Raw genomic sequence first — 21,007 nt, forward strand, 5'->3', positions numbered from 1 at the left:
TTGAAGCCCCAGTGTGTGATGAGGGGGGTGGAGAGTCTCTTTGTTCCTTTCATGCTTGAACTGTGTAAAACCCTGAGAGTGTACCATTAAAGATGCTTTCATTTGAAACCAGAACCCAGAGCTGTGTGTCTCGGTTATTCGGGGAAATGGGATGGATCGGGTCCTGTTGGTTGGAGTGTCAGATAAGCTGTCGTGACTGATGGAAGGGATATCGTAAACGGTGGTGACCGTTACAACCGTCATTACTAGTAAAAAAAAATATTAATAAAAATGCCATAAAACGACCCCCTATTTTTAGATGCTATAACTTTTGTGCAAACCAATCAATAAACGCTTATTGCAATTTTGTTACCAAAAATATGTAGAAGAATACGTATATCGGCCTACACTGAGGAAAAAACATTTTTTATATATTTTTTTGGGGATATTTATTATAGCAAAAATAGCATTGTACCCCTACCCATTCACCAAAAAAGTGTAAACAAATTTAGACTACAACAGACTCTTATGTCTAAGTCACACTGTGTCTATTAGGGGCACAGGGTGAGCAAGAAAATTATGGACATTAAGAATGTGATGGGATTACTTCAAATGGGACAATAATATTCATTAACAATATCTCTCAACAAATATGAAATGTTATCCCCTGAACACCGTAAGGGCTATGAACAGGAAGTATAACTCCTAATATGGGCATTCCAGGAAGTTCAATGTAAGAGTTATTAGATCCCCATTGTTGTTTGTGTTAATTAACTCTGCTATTGAGTGAAGGGGTTCTGTGTTGTTTTGTGATAATGTTGATTGTGTCTTCTGCGCTACAAGACAGCAAGACGGCAAGGTCATGTCTGAGTCATCTAGTCTGTCAAAAGGGATTAGTTAATGAGCTCATGTTAATTAGGTTTCTGGTCACAGGTGTATTTCCAGAGTAATATGAGCAGGATGCACCTCCTCTTTTGACTGTGTATAAAACTTGTATTGCTTTCAATAAAGATTCATTCCTGCTTGACCCTAACGGCAGAGCTCCGTCTCGTATTTGGGAGAGAATTATTCGTATGGGTTTCTTGTTCGGCTGGTTGGAGTGTTCGGTAGCGATGTCGTTACAATTTCTCTCCCCTTTCGGCAGGAGACTAAAACAGGAGGAGACCCCAGACGGGTTGAGTTAGTCAGTAGTTCCAGTGCCCCAATGCCGGTATCCACACAGTACCCCAAATAAATTGTCCCAAACAGCATTACTCACCCACATGGGCGTCCGCCTAGGGTCTGCCATGCTCGCATCTGTAGCTGTGCTGACTCTCTCTGTGTTTGTGCAGTCGGCTCCACAGCTGTTGCAAGATCAGTGTCACGGAGCTTACAGAGCTCTTTACTGCCACCTCTGGCTGCTTCCTGCATGTGCGCCCTTGTGTATGCTTTGCTGCCTGTAATGTATTTTCAAAGGGACATGTGAAAATAGGACTTGGGAGAAGGAAGACCACCGTGACCTTACAAGTGGGAGCTGTGAGTACAAGTGAAGGGAGGAGGCTGTTTGTGTACAGGGGGGGCTGACATATATACAGATAAGGGGGGCAGCTGAGTGCATACAGGTATGATCAGTGAAGGGGGGGGTGCCATATATAGGAAAGATCATATCATCTGTCCTGTATATAGAGATGTATATACCCACCTTCCTTCCTCTATATACCAATACCATCCACTCCTTCTATATACACATACTGTACACCCTCTGTACTGTATAAAAGTTGATGGATGGATGGCCGCACTCCAAAAACCGTACAGGTTGTCTTTTATTAAATGAACAGCAAATACATCACCAAATCACAGCAACAGAAACAGGGGAACAGCCGACGTTTCGCACAAGATCAGTGCTTATTCATGGCTAACATGCAATAAAACTGAGTGAATAAGAAAAAGGTACAGCGCAATGAAATAAATAAAAATAAATAAATATAGATAAACAAATATGAATTGAAAACCTGCACATGAAGTGCCAGGTAAAAGTGGGGGGTAATAAGATAATTGAATGGGTAATGAAAACCAATCAATAAAATGTGATCAATGATAAAAATAATATGTTAAAATTAGACCAATAAATTATGACATATCATTGGAAATTCTTAAAAAGAGTGCCGAGGTGAATTCCACAAACCAATGTGCAAAAAAGTATTAAAAGACAAGAATCAAAAAAAGGGACTATAATGTTAAAATAGTCTTTTGTGATGCTAAAAGAAAAAAGTCCACAAGTAATAATCCAATGCAGCGCTGTTTCTATGATACTCTAGACGTGACACCAGATATATCCTGAACAGACTCTCCACCAGAAAAAGGACACCCAGGTGTTGAGGTAATGTAGTCTCCTTACCACACTAAATGACCGCTGCAGCGATCGGGATAAGCTTAGATAGAAAAGTCTCCCACTGAGACTAGATGGGAAGGAAGGAATCCTGAATGGGTCCTGTGCTGTTGCCTCCAGAATCCAGCTCAAAGGGAAAAGATACAAAAAACATCCCCCATAGCGTAATAAAGTTTCAACTGACAATATTTATTATAGCTGTAAACTGTATACACTCACATTTAGGATAAAATGACATGCGAAATAGGAACCAGAGCGACTGGCTATAACATCAAATCTCGGCGTCTCCTCCACACGTTCTCCCGCTGTCTCTGCTCGTGTAGTTGGACGTGATGATGTCAGAACGCTAGCCACGCCTATGCGTTTCGTCACAGATTGACGTCTTCGGGGATTGGCTGCGACGTTCCTGACCTCACGTCCGCCCTTATATGTCACCGATCCGCCATCTTGAAAGAGGGAAAAACGGACGGGATCGGTACTGCCCTTCTAAATTCCCAATCTTCATTGTTGAAAACAAGGGAATAGCACAGAGAGGGCTACGGGGGCTGACACAGTCAGTTATTTATACCAAAAGGCCAGATATAAAGCACAAAGGAGTACCGCCATCATGTGACACAAACTGGACATAACATATTGGGTCTTAGTGGGAGACAGCGGGAATAAGTGCTGCCATCATGTGGCCAGACGAAAGAAGACAGAAACTTTACAAGTTATTAGTATATATAGAGCATGACAATAATGGGAGAACCAGGAAGAGACGCTAGGAGATATACAAATCTTAGATATGCATAAAAATGTATGTATTATATAAAAAAGTTGTGATAATTTAATTTAATTTAAAAAGAACTACACAACTGTTAAAACACATTAATAATATAAAAATAAAATTAAAAGATTAGAATTTGGCAAAAGATTCTAATATTAAAAATGACCTACGAAGACTCAAATGTTTGAAATTGAATGGCAACACATTAAGTGAGTCTGGATGACTTATAAAATCCTAAAAAGTGAGGATCACTAAGAATTGTTAATGAAACTGTTTATATCCCACTCGACATTAAGTCCATGTGGGATATAACTTTTCATATTGAAAATAAGTTGGGTCTCTATCCTCGAGATAGAGCGTACCTTGTTAGTGCCCCGCCAATGAGGCTGTAGTTTGACAATGGGGACAAACAAAGTTCCTTCCAGATTTCTTTTATGACAGATATCGTAGTGTTTGGACAAGTTGTGCTTAGGGTAACCTCGTCTGATGTTGCCTACATGTTCCTCGAGTCGTACATGTACTTCCCTTTTTGTCCGTCCAATATACTGTTTAGTGCACGGACACTGGACCAGGTAGATAACATGGTCGCTAGAACACGTGATAAAGGAATCAATAGGAAAAGACTTAAGAGTCTGAGTAGACTGAATTGAATGCGACCCTGAAATTGGTTCACCTTACAAATATTGCACTTTCTGCACGGGAAGAAGCCCTTCATAGTCTGAAAAAAGGAAATAACATTCGGAGGGTTGATGACATTAGGTGCCAATTTGTGGCGTAAGGATGGTGCACCTCTATATAAAACTACCGGTTTATCCGGAATTACTGGTCCAAGTATTCGGTCGTTCTTGAGAATATTCCAATATTTGTTGAAAATCTTTTTTACTGAAAAATATTGGTTGGAAAAGCCGGTAATCATAGAGCAACCAAAGCGATTATCGCGTATACGGCCCAGTTGACCTTGTTTAGTAAGCATGGTCTTTCTATCAATATTGGCAATTTGTCTAATGATGTCATTTATTTTGGACTCTTTGTATCCTTTTTCTAGGAATCTAGCCTTCAAGACTAAGGCCTGCTTATGGTAGTCATCAATGTTAGTGCAATTCCGCTGAATCCTTTGGAATTGTCCCTTAGGGACAGCATTGAGCCATGTAGGGTGATGGCAACTCGTTAGAGGGATAAAAGCATTTCTATCTGTCTCTTTAAAGAAAGTACTGGTAGAAAAAACTCCATCCTTAATACAGATATTAAGATCCAGAAAGTGTATTTCCTTATCACTGGCTTCTGATGTAAGACGTATCCCTCTATTGTTAGTGTTCAGGGAAGAGATGAACAACTCAAGGGAAGTGAGGTCTCCTTCCCAAAGAATCAAAATATTGTCTATGTATCGCTTCCAAAGACGTAATTCTTTGGGCAGATTCAAATCTATGACCTCACTTTCCCAATGGGCCATGAACAGGTTTGCCAAACTTGGAGCAAATTTGGCTCCCATTGCAACACCACATTTTTGTAAAAAGAAGTTGCCATCAAACCAAAAATAATTATGTTGGGTTGCAAAAATAATGAGATTAATGATAAAATCCTTCTGTAAAATACCCAATGATGGGTCATCTTGAAGATAAAATCGTACTGCTTCCAAGCCATGTTCGTGAGAAATGATCAGGTAAAGTGAGTTTACATCAGTTGTAGCCATAATGTAACCCTCTTTCCACTGTAATTCGGCCAAAAGGTTAAGGACTTGTGCGGAGTCTCTCAGATAGGAAGGAGTTTGGACTACTAACGGCTGGAGAAATTCGTCAATGTATTTTCCGATTCTTGATGTGATAGAATCGATCCCACTTATTATTGGGCGGCCAGGGGGATTAATGAGGCTCTTATGTATTTTAGGCAGATAATACATGATGGGGATCCTGGGGGCAGATGGAATCAAAAAGGCCCTCTCTTTCTTGCTCAGTATGCCTAAAGCTGATCCCTCATCAAGTAATTCTGTCAAGGCTTTTTTATACCTATTGGTAGGATTATTGGCCAATCTATCATAAGTGGCTTCATCGGCCAGTAGTCTCTTCATTTCTATCAGGTAGTCATCTTTGTTGATGATGACTACCCCCCCCCCCTTTATCTGCCGGGCGGATTATTATTTCGTTTCTGTCACAAATGGATTTGAGATTGTTTTGAAAATCTTGACAGTTTCGAAATCTTGGGGCCTTTAGCGCAACAATATCCTTCAGAACCATCTCTTTAAAAACTTGAATGGACGGTGCTGTGAAGCCAGGGGGATTAAATGTAGACGCATTGGCAAGTTGAGTGTGTTTTGTTTGGTTAACATTAGAAACTACAGGAGAGATAGGACAAGGGGTCTCAGGTGTAACCTCGGTTGTGTTACAGGGATCATTGGGAGGGCTTGGGACTGTCACAATATTTTGCAGAGCCACACTAGGAATAATTCTATTGGAATTTCCAATAGGATTGAGAAGGAAATGCCGTTTTATGCTCATTTTCCTTATGAACTTATGGGCATCTATGAACGTTTCGAACTTATTAAGTTTGTGTGGAGGTGCAAATTTTAAGCCCTGGTTCAATACATATTGTTCGCCTTTTGATAGCTGTATATTACTCAGGTTAAATACCCCACTAATGTTTATAGTTTCTTTTTTCCTTGCCTGTATCCTACTGCCCCCTCTAGAGCCTCTCTTTCCTTTTGACCCCTTTTGTCTCGAAGTGTGGCCAATTGAAAAAAACGAGACCGATCATCTGTATTTGGATTTAACATAGGCCTAGGTTGTTCCAAGTTGGATCCAGTGGCATGTTCATTGGGTTGGCTCGTCAGCCAAGATGTACCCACATCCTCCTCCAAAATATCATCCTGATTTTGAGACAGGATTCGAAATCTATTTTGGGTGGAAACCGGATTCAAAATAGGAGCCGGATTGGAACTTTGTATATGTTGATCCAACCGAATATGACCTGAGTGGCTGGTTTCCTGATCCGTCACTCGTGGGGGCAGACGATCTAACTGGTCATCATAGCCTCCATGGGTCTGTTCTCGATGTGGTTCTTTCCATAATGGAAAATTTCTCCTAGGGGAGTCTCTTCCCATCTGAAATCTGGATTGGTCAGACCCCTGGTCATGGCGGTTCTCTGTAGGCTTCCGGAGATCCCCACTTTTCTCATGTGGTGTCTTTTTACTTTTGTTTTTGTTTTTAGGTTTGACTCCTCTATATCCCAGATGGAAATGGTTAGTCGTGGGTAATAATCCCCATCTAGGGGGCCCCTCATCCACTAACTCAGGAACACCTGTTAGGGTACCATTGTTGCGATGTCCAGGATGACTATAAGAGGAAGGGATATGTGTAGGAGCCCTTGGAGTCTCATTTACCCCATCCTCAATAACTTGCCAACGAAAAACCTGATTGTTAGAATAATCGGTAAGATCTCTATTGTATTTCTTTTTTTTCTTTAATTTTTGGTCTAGGTCTTCCTTTTCCAAAAAAGTTTTCAGTTGGCCAGATTTCTGTTTATAGATCTCCCCTTCAGTATATATAGTAAGTTTCTCCTTCAACACACCTATCTCTTCATTGAGTGATTTAAGTTTGCTGTGTTTTTTGGCTAGTAAAAATTCTAAAAACTTAATGCCAGTTTCATTAAAATAGGTAAACCATCCAGCTAAGTCCGTCTCGCCTCGTTGGGGGCTGACCTCCCACCTAAGACTGCGTGGGACCATTTTTTCTTTGACATACTGGTCTAGATAGGCAGTATCCCACTTTGTGTGTAACTCAGAAACTACCATAAGCAGGCCTTAGTCTTGAAGGCTAGATTCCTAGAAAAAGGATACAAAGAGTCCAAAATAAATGACATCATTAGACAAATTGCCAATATTGATAGAAAGACCATGCTTACTAAACAAGGTCAACTGGGCCGTATACGCGATAATCGCTTTGGTTGCTCTATGATTACCGGCTTTTCCAACCAATATTTTTCAGTAAAAAAGATTTTCAACAAATATTGGAATATTCTCAAGAACGACCGAATACTTGGACCAGTAATTCCGGATAAACCGGTAGTTTTATATAGAGGTGCACCATCCTTACGCCACAAATTGGCACCTAATGTCATCAACCCTCCGAATGTTATTTCCTTTTTTCAGACTATGAAGGGCTTCTTCCCGTGCAGAAAGTGCAATATTTGTAAGGTGAACCAATTTCAGGGTCGCATTCAATTCAGTCTACTCAGACTCTTAAGTCTTTTCCTATTGATTCCTTTATCACGTGTTCTAGCGACCATGTTATCTACCTGGTCCAGTGTCCGTGCACTAAACAGTATATTGGACGGACAAAAAGGGAAGTACATGTACGACTCGAGGAACATGTAGGCAACATCAGACGAGGTTACCCTAAGCACAACTTGTCCAAACACTACGATATCTGTCATAAAAGAAATCTGGAAGGAACTTTGTTTGTCCCCATTGTCAAACTACAGCCTCATTGGCGGGGCACTAACAAGGTACGCTCTATCTCGAGGATAGAGACCCAACTTATTTTCAATATGAAAAGTTATATCCCACATGGACTTAATGTCGAGTGGGATATAAACAGTTTCATTAACAATTCTTAGTGATCCTCACTTTTTAGGATTTTATAAGTCATCCAGACTCACTTAATGTGTTGCCATTCAATTTCAAACATTTGAGTCTTCGTAGGTCATTTTTAATATTAGAATCTTTTGCCAAATTCTAATCTTTTAATTTTATTTTTATATTATTAATGTGTTTTAACAGTTGTGTAGTTCTTTTTAAATTAAATTAAATTATCACAACTTTTTTATATAATACATACATTTTTATGCATATCTAAGATTTGTATATCTCCTAGCGTCTCTTCCTGGTTCTCCCATTATTGTCATGCTCTATATATACTAATAACTTGTAAAGTTTCTGTCTTCTTTCGTCTGGCCACATGATGGCAGCACTTATTCCCGCTGTCTCCCACTAAGACCCAATATGTTATGTCCAGTTTGTGTCACATGATGGCGGTACTCCTTTGTGCTTTATATCTGGCCTTTTGGTATAAATAACTGACTGTGTCAGCCCCCGTAGCCCTCTCTGTGCTATTCCCTTGTTTTCAACAATGAAGATTGGGAATTTAGAAGGGCAGTACCGATCCCGTCCGTTTTTCCCTCTTTCAAGATGGCGGATCGGTGACATATAAGGGCGGACGTGAGGTCAGGAACGTCGCAGCCAATCCCCGAAGACGTCAATCTGTGACGAAACGCATAGGCGTGGCTAGCGTTCTGACATCATCACGTCCAACTACACGAGCAGAGACAGCGGGAGAACGTGTGGAGGAGACGCCGAGATTTGATGTTATAGCCAGTCGCTCTGGTTCCTATTTCGCATGTCATTTTATCCTAAATGTGAGTGTATACAGTTTACAGCTATAATAAATATTGTCAGTTGAAACTTTATTACGCTATGGGGGATGTTTTTTGTATCTTTTCCCTTTGAGCTGGATTCTGGAGGCAACAGCACAGGACCCATTCAGGATTCCTTCCTTCCCATCTAGTCTCAGTGGGAGACTTTTCTATCTAAGCTTATCCCGATCGCTGCAGCGGTCATTTAGTGTGGTAAGGAGACTACATTACCTCAACACCTGGGTGTCCTTTTTCTGGTGGAGAGTCTGTTCAGGATATATCTGGTGTCACGTCTAGAGTATCATAGAAACAGCGCTGCATTGGATTATTACTTGTGGACTTTTTTCTTTTAGCATCACAAAAGACTATTTTAACATTATAGTCCCTTTTTTTGATTCTTGTCTTTTAATACTTTTTTGCACATTGGTTTGTGGAATTCACCTTGGCACTCTTTTTAAGAATTTCCAATGATATGTCATAATTTATTGGTCTAATTTTCACATATTATTTTTATCATTGATCACATTTTATTGATTGGTTTTCATTATCCATTCAATTATCTTATTACCCCCCACTTTTACCTGGCACTTCATGTGCAGGTTTTCAATTCATATTTGTTTATCTATATTTATTTATTTTTATTTATTTCATTGCGCTGTACCTTTTTCTTATTCACTCATCTTTAAAATTTTGTATCTACAATTTTTTGGTACTTGGCAGCACTTTTTTTATTTTATTTTATTTTATTTATTTTTTGGTTTATTTTTTTGGTTTATTCTGCGCAGTGTTTTTTTCTATACTAGAAAAAGTTTTTCCATTTATGCAATAAAACTGTTTGATATATATAGAAATCAAAAGAGGACATGTAACCTGATTGAGTAATTGGCTGGGAGTGGCCCATGGTAACAGGACACACCTAAAGCCAATATCAAGTCACAGCCTACCTGTGCACACCAAAAAACATGTGAACAAAGACCAAAAGTGCCAAAGTACAGCCATAATCAACATAAATATATACGTGAACTCAATGTGCATAAATAAGTAAGTAAAAATATGAGGAAACATAATACAATCAAATACTATCAAATGCTTATACAAAGCAATGAATGTGAAAAAGGTATAAAAATAAGAAAAGTTATATATACATATTTAACATGTGATGAGAGTGAGAATAAAATAATGTGTATGAGTGAAATGGAAAATAAGATTCATTATAAATATAAAATTAAAAGTGAAAAGATTCCATCTCTAAAAATGCTAAGTTAGTGACACATGCCAAGGAGTGTGTATTAGAAATACATCTACATGTATACATGGACATAGATGTCAATGTCTAAAGTGGTAAGCATGTGCAGGAAAGCCCCATCCCGGTCATGAATCATGATAGGGGGAGGTGTATTGTAGATCACTATGTTGGCAATTATTTGTCCAAGAACAAAGAGAAGGAGAAAATATGTTAATATATGTGAATGCAGAGTGGCCTAATAAACAAAGACACACTTTGCAAAAAATGGTGAAAATGCATTAGACGTTTCTTGTATATGCTGATAACGAAAATCAAATAATCAATGAAAGAACGTGAATACGATAAAATACCGTAATATAGGGTTGTAGAAGGACAAATGGAAAACATATGAATGAAAACCAGTATAAAATATACAAAAATATGAATTCCAGAGAAATAAATTATTCTCTTTTGTGTGTGGTGAACTATAAATGTCTCATAATGCAAACCCGATAAAGTAATATTCCATATTAAGGGTGAAGTTCGTGAAAAATAAAAATGCTGATGGAATATATGTGAATAAATGAATATAAGAATATATGCATATAACATACAGGTAAGGATTAATTACTAACTCTAAAAGGTGATTATATTAGAGAAAGGAGGGGGAAAAGACATTTGATACTGGAGATGTCTGTATCCAGGTATTGATCATTTACACAGATACTGTCATATGTAATTTTAAGAGAAAAAGAGGTAAATGTCAACGGAACACAAGACACGGGCCAAATATTTGCAGAGCCATAACATGCCGCCATAAAGGCGGTGACACATAAAAATAAGATGTTGCACATATGGCTGTACACAAGTTAGGAATGCTTGTGATCAAAAACGTAATTGAACAATACGTTGTAATTCCTGCCACATCTCGGCGTGTATTGGCTTTCATATCGGAAACTATATGAAGCCATGATCGCCATGAGATTAAATGGGAGGAAAGTGTGGATCGATACTGAAAAAGAGCTTAGCAAACCGATAAAACATATCGGATGCAAAGTTGCAGTAAAATAAATCTAAAGGCAATGTCCAATGAGATTGATCCGAGTATAGAATAAAAAAATATATATACATATAAGCCCAAATACTCTCACTATAATACAGGAAACGGATAGGGATGCATGGGTGACACCCAATGTAACTCGCCGACCTGGTAATGCGTGAAAGACTATGTGGAGAGATATAATGGACAAAATGTGTGTGCCTATATAGTGTAAGGTGTAGCAAAGCTTCTAAGCCCGGGTGGTCCGTGACATTACCTCTGACAAGGTATGTCTTAAGTAAAAATTGTTGTATATATGTATGTGCAGGTATGCAAGTATGTAAAATAATGAAGTTTCACTGCACACACACACATGCAAAAAATCAATATAAAAACAGAAAAATGCAAGACAGAGTCCACGATACGCGCATAGTCATATTAGACTGTGATTATGATTAGCAATTAATGTATTTATTTGAGAAGGTTTAGGAAAAAATGAGACATGCGTCTCTAATATTATTATAACACATTAATTGCTTCTCTTTTTGTTGTTGGCTAATTAATCTTATCATTTCTTGTGTTGCAAATATGTGCACAAATTAGAATATGATAATAACCAACTAGACGTAAGTATGTAAGCGCGTAATACGTGGACGCTGTGAAGCAGGGCCTCTTGAGTAGTAATGTATAAAAATGGGCAATTATGTGTTTACATATGGCAAGTGTAAACTTATGTCAAGGGCATGATGAAAACAAAGAGGATAAAAGCAGAGGAAAGATTAAGGTAAAAAAGTAAGCAGAAAGTATTGGGAATTTCTGGAAGACACTTAACACTGGTACATTGTAAAACTTTCAAGCATATTATGTCAAATGGAAGCATCAAAATGGCTAGAAGAAGTATTTAAGAGAGCTCTAAATAAGAGCTACAAAGGAAAGTTTCCTGACACATATAACCAATGTGTTTGTAATATAAAATATAGTGAGCTACAGCTGAGTTTTTATGCGTCATGATGTCCTTTTTTTTCCTGTAGGTAGATTACCAATAAATCATGTGTTTTTACCTTACGGGCTTCACTATTGTTGCTTTCTTCTTTACATTGGGTAATGTCCTGTTGATGACTGCACAATATATCCATTCATCTATGTGAGTCCTGATGTCCTTTTTTTTTATAATCAATACTTTTTCCTTTATTATAACAAATTTTAACTTACAACATAAAAATACACACTATACATCATAAAACACATGATCTCCCCTTCCCCTAGGATTCACACTGGGTCCTTAATATTCTCTTTAAAAAAAAAACACCAAAAAACCTCCTTCCTGCCCTCTCCCCCCCCCCCCCCCCCCCTCACAAACATATTGTGCCCTGTTAAAAAAGAAAAAAAGAAGAAAGGAGCTTAATAGCGCCTTATTATGTGATCTCTCTAAAAAAAAAAAATATTCCCAATTACTGTTTCCGTGCCATCTTTAATTGGTTTATATTTAATATATATATATTTAATGTTAATTTTCCTTAGTTCCCTTAAACTTTTCCCTCCTCTTTACCCCTCCCCTTCCCCCCCCTCCCCCCCCCCTTATCACTCCACCATTCTTCCAGTGATTGTGCTACCTATTATACTCCCCACATTTACTATTACACAAGCATATAATACCCAGTGAACAGCCTATATATATATATATATATATATATATATATATATATATATATATATATAAAAGGTGATAGTAATATGTGTAATATCCAAATATCAAGGTCCTCCTTTTCTTCCAATGACCTTGATCCACTCTCCAATGTGTTTCCCATTGGGAAGGGCAAGCAACCAAACACAAAAAGATTTTTTTTTCCAACTCATCTCCCCCGACCCCCCCTCCTAACCCTCCAACCCACCAGGTTTGATCTATCCCTATTTCAGAAGAGTAATATAGCCATCCTGCCCATATATCTTTACATTTATTCTGTTGATCCTTAACTATATATATCCATCTCTCTGACTCCAGAATCCTCTCCACCTCCATCTTCCAATCTACCATGGTGGGACATCTAGATTGTTTCCAAGATCTAGGTATCAGTGCCTTTGCTGCATTTTGCAGATGTGGAGTGACACTTCTTTTGTAAAACTTAAAGGAACACTAAAGGTTCGTTTTTTATTAGATCAATTGATTGCTGTAAGCTAGAGCATTTAAATATCACTTACCTCGTTTTTCCTTTTGACCTCCAAAATACAGTAATCCAGGTTTGAAAATGCCATTTCCTGTCACTCCTCTTCTTGCTTTCCACCAGCATCTGAGCTGTTTTGCATGGTGGAAAGCAGAATGTGCTCACCCCCTCCCTATGACTACAGCCCTGCGTGAAGATGCTCTCTTATCCCTCACAGGCACGGAGGCTAAGCCTAATGGGAACTGTAGTTCCTATTAGGCCCTGACGTAGCAAGAATGAATGCGCACCGCAAACCAGGAAGTCAGTGAGAATAATGATTCGGGAGTGACGGAGGTGAATAAAACAGCTCAATTTCAACAGGTATCAAACTAGTTATAATGCAAAACATTACTTTTTACTTTATCAGCTACTGTCAAACTTTAATTTAAGAGGAAAATATTTTTGTCTTTACAACCCCTTTAATAGATGATGGCATCCCATGGAAGAGAAAATGTAGTGGAGAGAACTCTATAGGTCTAAGTGTCATTATTTTAATCCAGGGAGCTATCTCCTTCCAAAATTTCTTAATCTTGGGACAATACTACCATAAGTGGAGAAAAGAACCCCTTTGGTTGCATAACCTCCAGCAGTTAGCATCCACCGATGGATATATCTGGGCCAATCGGGTTAGTCTACAGTACCACCTAGTTAAAAATGTATAAGACATCTCTTGTATGTAAGAACTTATTGAGGAGTGATGTGTTGTTTCCATTAGCCTTTTAACTTGTTCAGATGTAAAATTATGGCCCAGCTCCCTTTCATGGATGAAATATGGAATTGTCTGGCTTTGGGCACTCAGGACCATTCTATACATTCGAGATAACATATGGCCTGGCTTTGATAGATTAACACACCACTCCTCAAAATAGTCAGGGGATTTGCTGATCTAATCTGGTGTTTCCACTTATTAAATAAATCCTTCAACTGACAATATTTCCATTCAGCCATTGATACCTCCCCCAACTTCTGTACCAGTTCTCCCAGTGGAAGCAGTTTCCCTTGTGGGGCCATCCCTGCACAGTTTCCCTAGTACCCAAAGTTTGCTAGAAGAGTCATGGCACCAGTTCATGATACGAACCAGAGCCATGGCTCTATAATACGAATACAAGAAAATAAACTGCGCTGTAAATCCAAACGTAAATATAAATAAATGTGGTGAAATGTAAACAAATATTAATTGAATAAAAATTCAACACTCAGTAGAATCTGTGATGGAAACCATCAAATGAAGAAAAACTTTACAATGTGTATCGTAAAGGAAACAAACAGAATAAGTCCAATGGCAGCACTGATGAAAATCCTGATTATGTAACTTTCAAAAGCAGGTCCGCAATGGTAGGAGTGATAGAATAGACCTATTATACCACCCAATAGCACACGTGCACCTCCACCAGATAAAATGCCTGCTTACCAGAACCCAGGCTATATAAAGCCTATCAATCGGTGAAACTCCTGGGCAATATGCCCCACAGTGGAGGGGTGATTCAATGCTGCATAGTATATCCAGGCTAGAGATGGTCTGGATCTACAAAATTATGGCCGCGTACACACGATCGGTCAAAATCGATGAAAACGGACCGAAGCACCGTTTCATCGGTCCAAACCGAACGTGTGTGGGCCCCATCGGTCAGTTATCCTTCGGTCAAAAAAAAAGAGAACTTGCTTTAAAATTGAACCGATGGACGACTAACCGATAGGTCAAAACTGATCGTTGGTATGCAAAGGCATCGGTTAAAAACCCGCACATGCTCAGAATCAAGTCGACGCATGCTTGGAAGCATTGAACTTCGTTTTTTTCAGCACGTCGTTGTGTTTTACGTCACCGCGTTCTGACACGATCAGTTCATTAACCAATGGTGTGTAGGCACATCAGACCATCAGTCAGCTTCATCGGTTAACCGATGAGAATGGTCCTTCGGACCGTTCTCATCGGATGGACTGATCGTCCTGTACGTGGCCTAAGTGTTTTACCCCATTTGGGTTAAATGTGGAGGTTGACCGTAATGCCTTTATTGACAATTCTTGAATGCTTATTGACCAAATTTTTTTTTTTTCGTTTCTGTTGAGTTTGCTGTTTTTTGGTATTAGTTGTTTTATTAGCATTAATGTAAACTTGGTGCAACTCCTGGGCATCTGTTATGTACCACGTACCTGGTAGCCAGAGCCTAGTCGCAGGAGAAGGCCTCTCTTACAGACCTGGCTCGCGAGCCGCTGGGATGGGAACAGCGGGCTCAGGAGCGCAGAGAGGTAGGAGTGCCGGAGTAGCGTGTAGTAGGTGCAGGATGCTGATCCCTTCTGGAGCGGTGGAGCTGGAGACCACTGGAGCGGAGAAGTGGATAAGCGACCCTAGCTGAAGGTGCAGGTACAGCGGCAGCAAGCTGATAAGGTAAGCTGATTAGTGGACAGCAGGTAATAGCAGAGTCAGACAAGCCGGGTCACAACGGGTAATCAGGTAGTAGGTACAGAAGGCTGGGGCCTAGTCACAGGTACAGGCAGGTGGGTCTGGCAGCGGTGGATCAATCAGAGGAGCAGGGTCAATGGTAAGCCAAGGTCAGAGGTTGGAGAGGTACGGATGGTCAGACAAGCCGGGGTAAGAAGGGTAACAGGCAAATCAGGTTCAGATACAGGTTATTACTCAGAAGCTGCAGATCAGACAGCAATGTGCTGGAGGAGCTAGTGGGCTTTTAAAAGTAATTCGGTGCCAAGCTGAATTAACGTGCACGCGCGCACTCCCGTCGTGCGCGTTACGGCGCTTAGTTACAGGCGAGCGCTGCTGTCTCACCTGAATGGTGGCACGCCGGGATTGAAAGGTAAGTCCCTGACAGCATCACTACCAATATATATTATAATTCCTGACCCAATTAATTAATTTTGGTTTCTTTTTTACTACACATAAATCTTTCTTCATCATGATGGCACTACATAGACTTACTTGATATATGTGGTCTCTATTGAGTTTGGATTATCCTATATCTCTTATTGGAGGTATAAATATTTATATATTTATTTACTTATTTTGGGATTTTCAATTTTCCAAATTTATATATATTTCTTACATTTATATATATTTTCATAGTCCCTAGTTTTCTTGACTGGTTGGCCCTATGTTTAAGCATATTTCTTCCCATCGTAATTTGTGGTGCATCACCTAATATTCGTTTAGTATATTGGTTTAACCATATGCTTAGTTTGTTAACAATACAGGATATTCAGTGAGGGCTAATTTTATTTTCATTTTTTCATTATCCAACTGGCCACTAGAGGCGCAGTACGTTTATTTATACCCATTGGTTAAAGGAGTTGTAAAGGAAAACATTTTTTTGCCTAAAATTAATGTCTGCAAGGTAGACAGACAGAATAGTGTAAAACAGGTAAATACCTATTAAATTCCTTCATCTATATCACCTCCGGCGTTCTAGTTTCTGTTCTCTCATTCACTTCCTGGTTTGCGGCGCTCGTTCATGTAAGAATTACATTTCCCAGTATGCATTGCGGCACGCCCAGTAATTCACACCTTCTTAAAGTCTCTAACACGTAGAGAACGTCCTGCCGCACAGATGTACTTCCCAGGAGGGGCGAGCACATCACTGACCACCGCAGTAAAGCCTCCCATCACATGGTGAGTAACAATCAGACAAGCAGGAAGTGAATAGAACAGAGAAGAAATAGAGCAACTTCTGAGCAAAAACGAACAATGAGGAAGTGAAAAGAGGAATGTCTGCAAGTCAAGGATGCTTAATATGAAAACATTTTTTTTCCTTTACAACCCCTTTAATATAAGCTGATCAACCCTCGGGCCGTGAGATTATATTTAATGGCCCAGATTCACAAAGGAGTTACGACGGTGTATCTCCAGATACGCCGTCCCAACTCTGAGTGTGAGGCGTCGCATCTCTGCGCCTGATTCATAGAATCAGATACGCCTCACTGTTGCCTAGATACGAGCGGCGTAAGTCTCCTACGCCGTAGTATTTTGGGGTGCATATTTACGCTGGCCGCTAGGGGTGCTTCCTTAGACTTACACATAGAATATGCAAATGAGCTAGATACGCCGATTCAGAAACGTATGTGTGCCCGGCGCATTGATTTATGTTGTTTACGTAAGGCTTTTTTCGGCGTAAAGTTACCCCTGCTATATTTGGCGTAGCTATTGTTAGGTATGGACGTCGCGACATTGTATAATTTTGCATTGTTTACGTTGTTTGCGTAAGTTGTACGCGAATAGGGCTATGCGTAAGTTCCGTTCACGTCTAAAGCATTGACTATTTGCGGCGTAATTTGGAGCATGCGCACTGGGATACTTTCACGGACGGCGCATGCGTCGTTTGTTAGGAGCGTCAATTACGTGGGGTCACGAGTCATTAACATACAACACGCCCACTACATACCTACTTTGAATTAGGCGGGCTTACGCCGGCACATTTACACTACGCCGCCGTAACTTAGGGCGCAAGTTCTTTCAGAATACGGGACCTGCCTCACTAAGTTACGGCGGCGTAGTGTATCTGAGATATGCTACGCCCGCCTAAAGATAGGCGATTGTATCTGAATCTGACCCAATGGGGCTGATTTACTATTGTCAGTGCGCTGCGCTGGTTCATGCCTTAATTTGTACTCCGGGTGAAGCCTTAAAGGGGTTGTAAAGACAAAAATATTTTTCTCTTAAATTAATGTCTGACAGTAGCTGATAAAGTAAAACGTAATGTTTTGCATTATAACTAGTTTGATACCTGTTGAAATCGAGACATTTTATTCACCTCCAGCACTCCTGAATCATTATTCTCACTGACTTCCTGGTTTGCGGTGCGCATTCATTCTTGCTACATCACGGCCTAATGGGAACTACAGTTCCCATTAGGCTTAGCCTCCATGCCTGTGAGGGATAAGAGAGCATCTTCACGCAGGGCTGTAGTCATAGGGAGGGGGTGAGCACATTCTGCTTTCCACCATGCAAAACGGCTCAGATGCTGGTGGAAAGCAAGAAGAGGAGTGACAGGAAATGGCATTTTCAAACCTGGATTACTGTATTTTGGAGGTCAAAAGGAAAAACGAGATAAGTGATATTTAAATGCTCTAGCTTACAGCAATCAATTGATCTAATAAAAAACGAACCTTTAGTGTTCCTTTAATAAGGCGCATGAACCAGCGTAGCAGCCGGCGCATTGCAAGTAATATGTAAAGCCGCGCCAAACTCCCTATAGAAGTCTATGGGAGAATTCAAAAGTGTTCATTTTAAAGGCTAATCTGCAAGTTTTGTCCTAAAAAGTGTTTGGGGACCTCAGTCCTGCCCCAGGGTACATGTATCAATGCTTTTTTTATTTTTTAAAATGGCCGTTTTTTCGGGAGCAGTGAATTTAATAATGCTTAAAGTGAAACAATAAAAGTGAAATATTCCTTTAAATTTCGTACCTGGGGGGGTGTAAAGTCAGCATGTGAAATAGCGCATTTTTCCCACACTTAGAACTGTCTCTGCACAAAATGACATTCAGAAGGAAAAAAAGTCATTTAAAATTCACACGCGGCTATAATGAATTGTCGGCTCTGGCAATTACAGAGAGGATTAATTCATAAAACAAAAAGAAAATGTATGGGGGTCCCCCAAATTAAATTACCAGGCCCTTCAGGTCTGGAATGGATATTAAGGGGAACCCCGCCGTAAAAACAAAAAAAAATGGCGTGCGGTTCCCCGCAAATATCAATTCCAGGCCCTTCAGGTCTGGTGTGGATTTTAAGGGGAACTCCACCCCAAATTTAAAAAAAAAATGGCGTGGAGTCCCCCTAAAAATCCACACCAGACCCTTATCCGAGCACGTTGACCTGGCCGGCCGCAGAAAAGAGGGGGGGACAGAGTGTGGCCCCCCCCTCTCCTGAACCACACCAGGCCACATGTCCTCAACATGGGGAGGATGTCCCCATGTTGATGGGGACAAGGGTCTCATCCCCACAACCCTTGCCCGGTGGTTGTGGGGGTCTGCGGGCGGGAGGCTTATCAGAATCTGGAAGACCCCTTTAACAAAGGGGACCCCCAGATCCTGCCCCCCCCATATGTGAAATGGTAATGGGGTACATTGTACCTCTACCATTTCACCCCAAAAAAATGTCAAAAGTGTTAAAAATGACAGTAGCCGGTTTTTGACAAATCTTTTAATAAAATCTTCTTTTCTTCTTTCATTCGGGTTTCTTCCGCTGCTTCTTTGTTGGGTCTTCTCGTCCACATCTTGCCCGACGTGTTCTTCTATCTTCTCCGTCCGTTCTTCAGCCTTCTCGTCCACATCTTGCCCGGTGTCTTCTCCTGTCTTCTCCATCCGTCCTTCAGCCTTCTCGTCCGCATCTTGTCCGGTGTCTTCTCCTGTCTTCTTCTCGGTCCGCCAGCCTTCTCGTCCACATCTTCTTTTTCTTCCCCGGACGCAGCGCTTGAATTTGAATTGGCCGCCGTGTGCCGCTCCTGGGACCCGCCCCCCTCTGACGCCACAAGTAAACTCCTTAGAAAGTCATGTGCGTCACAGAGCGTCACATGGCGGGGGAATTCAATTTCAAGCGCGCCGTCCGGAGAAGAAGCCGCCGCACTATGCGGACGAGCTTCCAATTGAAGTTCCCGCCGTGTGACGCTCTGTGACCCCGCCCCCCTCTGACGCACATATACCACACGTGGACTTTCATATGTTTTTTTCCTATGGCGTCAGAGGGGGGGCGGGTCCCAGGAGAAGGAACACGGCGGGATCTTCAATTTCAAGCACAGCGCCCAGAAGATCAAGAAGATGCGGGACGAGAAGGTCGACGGACAGAGAAGAAGATGGGAGAAGACGTCGATCAAGATGTGGACGAGAAGACCCAAGAAAGAAGCAGAGGAAGAAACCCGAATGAAAGAAGAAGAAGGAACAGCGGAAAGAAGATTTTATTAAAAGATTTGTCAAAAACCGGCTACTGTCTTTTTTCACACCTTTGTCACTTTTTTTTGGGTGAAATGGTTAGGGGTACAATGTACCCCATTACCATTTCACATAGGGGGGCGGGATCTGGGGGTCCCCTTTGTTAAAGGGGTCTTCCAGATTCTGATAAGCCCCCCGCCGCAGACCCCCACAACCACCGGGCAAGGGTTGTGGGGATGAGGCCCTTGTCCCCATCAACATGGGGACATCCTCCCCATGTTGAGGGCATGTGGCCTGGTGAGGTTCAGGAGAGGGGGGGGCGCACTCTGTCCCCCCCTCTTTTCTGCGGCCAGCCAGGTTAACGTGCTCGGATAAGGGTCTGGTGTGGATTTTTAGGGGGACTCCACGCCATTTCTTTTTAATTTGGGGTGGAGTTCCCCTTAAAATCCACACCAGACCTGAAGGGCCTGGTATGGGTATTTGGGGGGACCCCACGCCATTTTTTTTTGTTTTTACGGCGGGGTTCCCCTTAATATCCATTCCAGACCTGAAGGGCCTAGTAATTTAATTTGGGGGGACCCCCATACATTTTTTTTTTAGTTTTAATGAGCAATGACTGTATTCTTTATAGCCATGAGTACTTTAAAATTTCTTTTTTTTTCACTTCAGAAATGACATCTTGTACAGGGACAGTTCTAAGCATGGGAAACATGCGTGTAAACCCCCTCCCCCCCCTGTATGAAATTTAAAGGAATATTTCACTTTAACCACTTCCATACCGCGCCTATTCTGGCACTTCTCTCCTTCATGTATACATTATATTTTGTTGCTGGGAAATTACTCAGGACCCCCAAACATTATCTATAATTTTTTAGCAGACACCCTAGGGAATAAAGTGGCGGTAATTTTTTATTTGATTTCCAACGGTATTTGCGCAATAATTTTTCTAACGCCTTTTTTTTGGGCCCAAAAAAAAACACGGTTCATGAATTAAAAAATAACAAAACAGTAAAGTTAGCCCAATTTTTATGGATAATGTGAAAGATGATGTTACACTGAGTAAATAGATACCAACTTGTCACGCTTTAATATTGCACACACTCATGGAATGGCGCCAAACTTCGGGACATAAAAATATCCATAGGCGATGCTTGATT

The 21,007-nt window shown here is 40.7% G+C and overlaps 1 protein-coding gene across 4 annotated transcripts in view; it reads left to right on the forward strand.

Moving 5' to 3' along the window:
- CTSE (cathepsin E) overlaps positions 1-21,007 on the forward strand; it is a 293,438-nt gene that overhangs the window by 21,295 nt on the left and 251,136 nt on the right. For 2 of the 4 annotated variants that reach the window (XM_040337622.1, XM_040337620.1), the window contains exon 2: positions 11,812-11,924. The exons of the other annotated variants lie outside the window; for them this stretch is intronic. In XM_040337622.1, the coding sequence (XP_040193556.1) occupies positions 11,830-11,924 (95 nt within the window). In that variant the 5' untranslated portion in view covers positions 11,812-11,829. The remainder of the gene's footprint in view (positions 1-11,811; positions 11,925-21,007) is intronic. 4 annotated transcript variants of the gene reach the window in all.

The sequence above is a fragment of the Rana temporaria genome, chromosome 2 (genome assembly GCF_905171775.1).
Source record: "Rana temporaria chromosome 2, aRanTem1.1, whole genome shotgun sequence".
Classification (NCBI taxonomy): domain Eukaryota; kingdom Metazoa; phylum Chordata; class Amphibia; order Anura; family Ranidae; genus Rana; species Rana temporaria.